Below are 1,128 nucleotides of genomic sequence, written 5' to 3' on the forward strand. Positions count from 1 at the left end.
GTAAAAGTCAAGTTGTGGAGCAACAGTTTGGTTTTTAGAAAAGATCAATTTGAGCAAACTTTAAATTTTCATTAAGTACAACTGTGAATATCAGGCCAAATCAAACAGAATTAGAATGGCTGTGCAAACATTCAGAGTTGTACTTATTTAGTAGATAAAAATTGTTCAGATTGATTTAAAATGTTGTTAATGCGTCAATGTATTGATGACAGGTTTGTCTGTGTTGAAGCTGCAGTGTGCTGGCTGCCTGTTGTTGCCCGGACGGGTTTGGGTGTAGCGCCTGCCCCATGGTCTCGGTGTCACACTGAGCAGGTCCCCTCCCCGCGGGAGGAAACCGGAACCGCAGGAGCTGGACGGAAGGTTCCCGCAGGATGAAGCTCGGCGGCGGTTGGAGCTCGGTGCCGCTGCTCCTGGCGGTGGCCCTCGGGCTGTCGGTGGCCGCTCAGGGCCTTGGGGGGAGCGCGGCCCCGCGGACGGACGCGGCCAACAGCAGCAGCAGCACGACGCCGCCCCCGCACCGCCAGACGGTGTACCCGGACCGCTCGGTGATCCAGAGGGCGGTGTGGGTGCTGCTCGGCATCAGCGGCCTCGGCGTGGTGTACTTCATCATCAGGAGCGTCAGGTACCGGGGGCCGGGCCGGGCCGGGCCGGGCCGGGGGGGGGGAGGGGAGAGGAGACGGGGGAGGGGGGGGAAGGGGAGAGGAGACGGGGGGAAGGGGAGGGGGGGAAGGGGAGAGGGGGAAGGGGAGAGGAGAGGAGACGGGGGAGGGGGGGAAGGGGAGAGGAGACGGGGGAAGGGGAGGGGGGGAAGGGGAGAGGGGGAAGGGGAGAGGAGAGGAGACGGGGGAGGGGGGGAAGGGGTGGGGGGGAAGGTGAGAGGAGACGGGGCAGGGGGGGAAGGGAGAGGAGACGGGGGAGGGGGGGAAGGGGAGAGGGGGGAAGGGGAGGGGAGAGGAGACGGGGGAGGGGGGAAGGGGAGGGGGGGAAGGGGAGAGGAGAGGAGACGGGGGAGGGGGGGAAGGGGAGAGGAGACGGGGGAGGGGGGGGGATGGGAGAGGGGACGGGGAGGGGGGGGATGGGAGAGGGGAGGGGAGGGGGGGAAGGGGGGGGAAGGGAGAGGAGACGGGG

The 1,128-nt window shown here is 65.0% G+C and overlaps 1 protein-coding gene across 1 annotated transcript in view; it reads left to right on the top strand.

Moving 5' to 3' along the window:
• The first annotated feature begins 312 nt into the window (after positions 1 to 312).
• LOC132828947 (protein FAM174C-like) overlaps positions 313 to 1,128 on the top strand; it is a 26,686-nt gene continuing 25,870 nt past the window's right edge. The window contains exon 1 of the mRNA XM_060846169.1: positions 313 to 622. Coding sequence (XP_060702152.1) covers positions 372 to 622 — 251 coding nt within the window. The 5' untranslated portion in view covers positions 313 to 371. The remainder of the gene's footprint in view (positions 623 to 1,128) is intronic.

Source organism: Hemiscyllium ocellatum, chromosome 28, assembly GCF_020745735.1.
Source record: "Hemiscyllium ocellatum isolate sHemOce1 chromosome 28, sHemOce1.pat.X.cur, whole genome shotgun sequence".
In the NCBI taxonomy this organism is placed as follows: Eukaryota; Metazoa; Chordata; class Chondrichthyes; order Orectolobiformes; family Hemiscylliidae; genus Hemiscyllium; species Hemiscyllium ocellatum.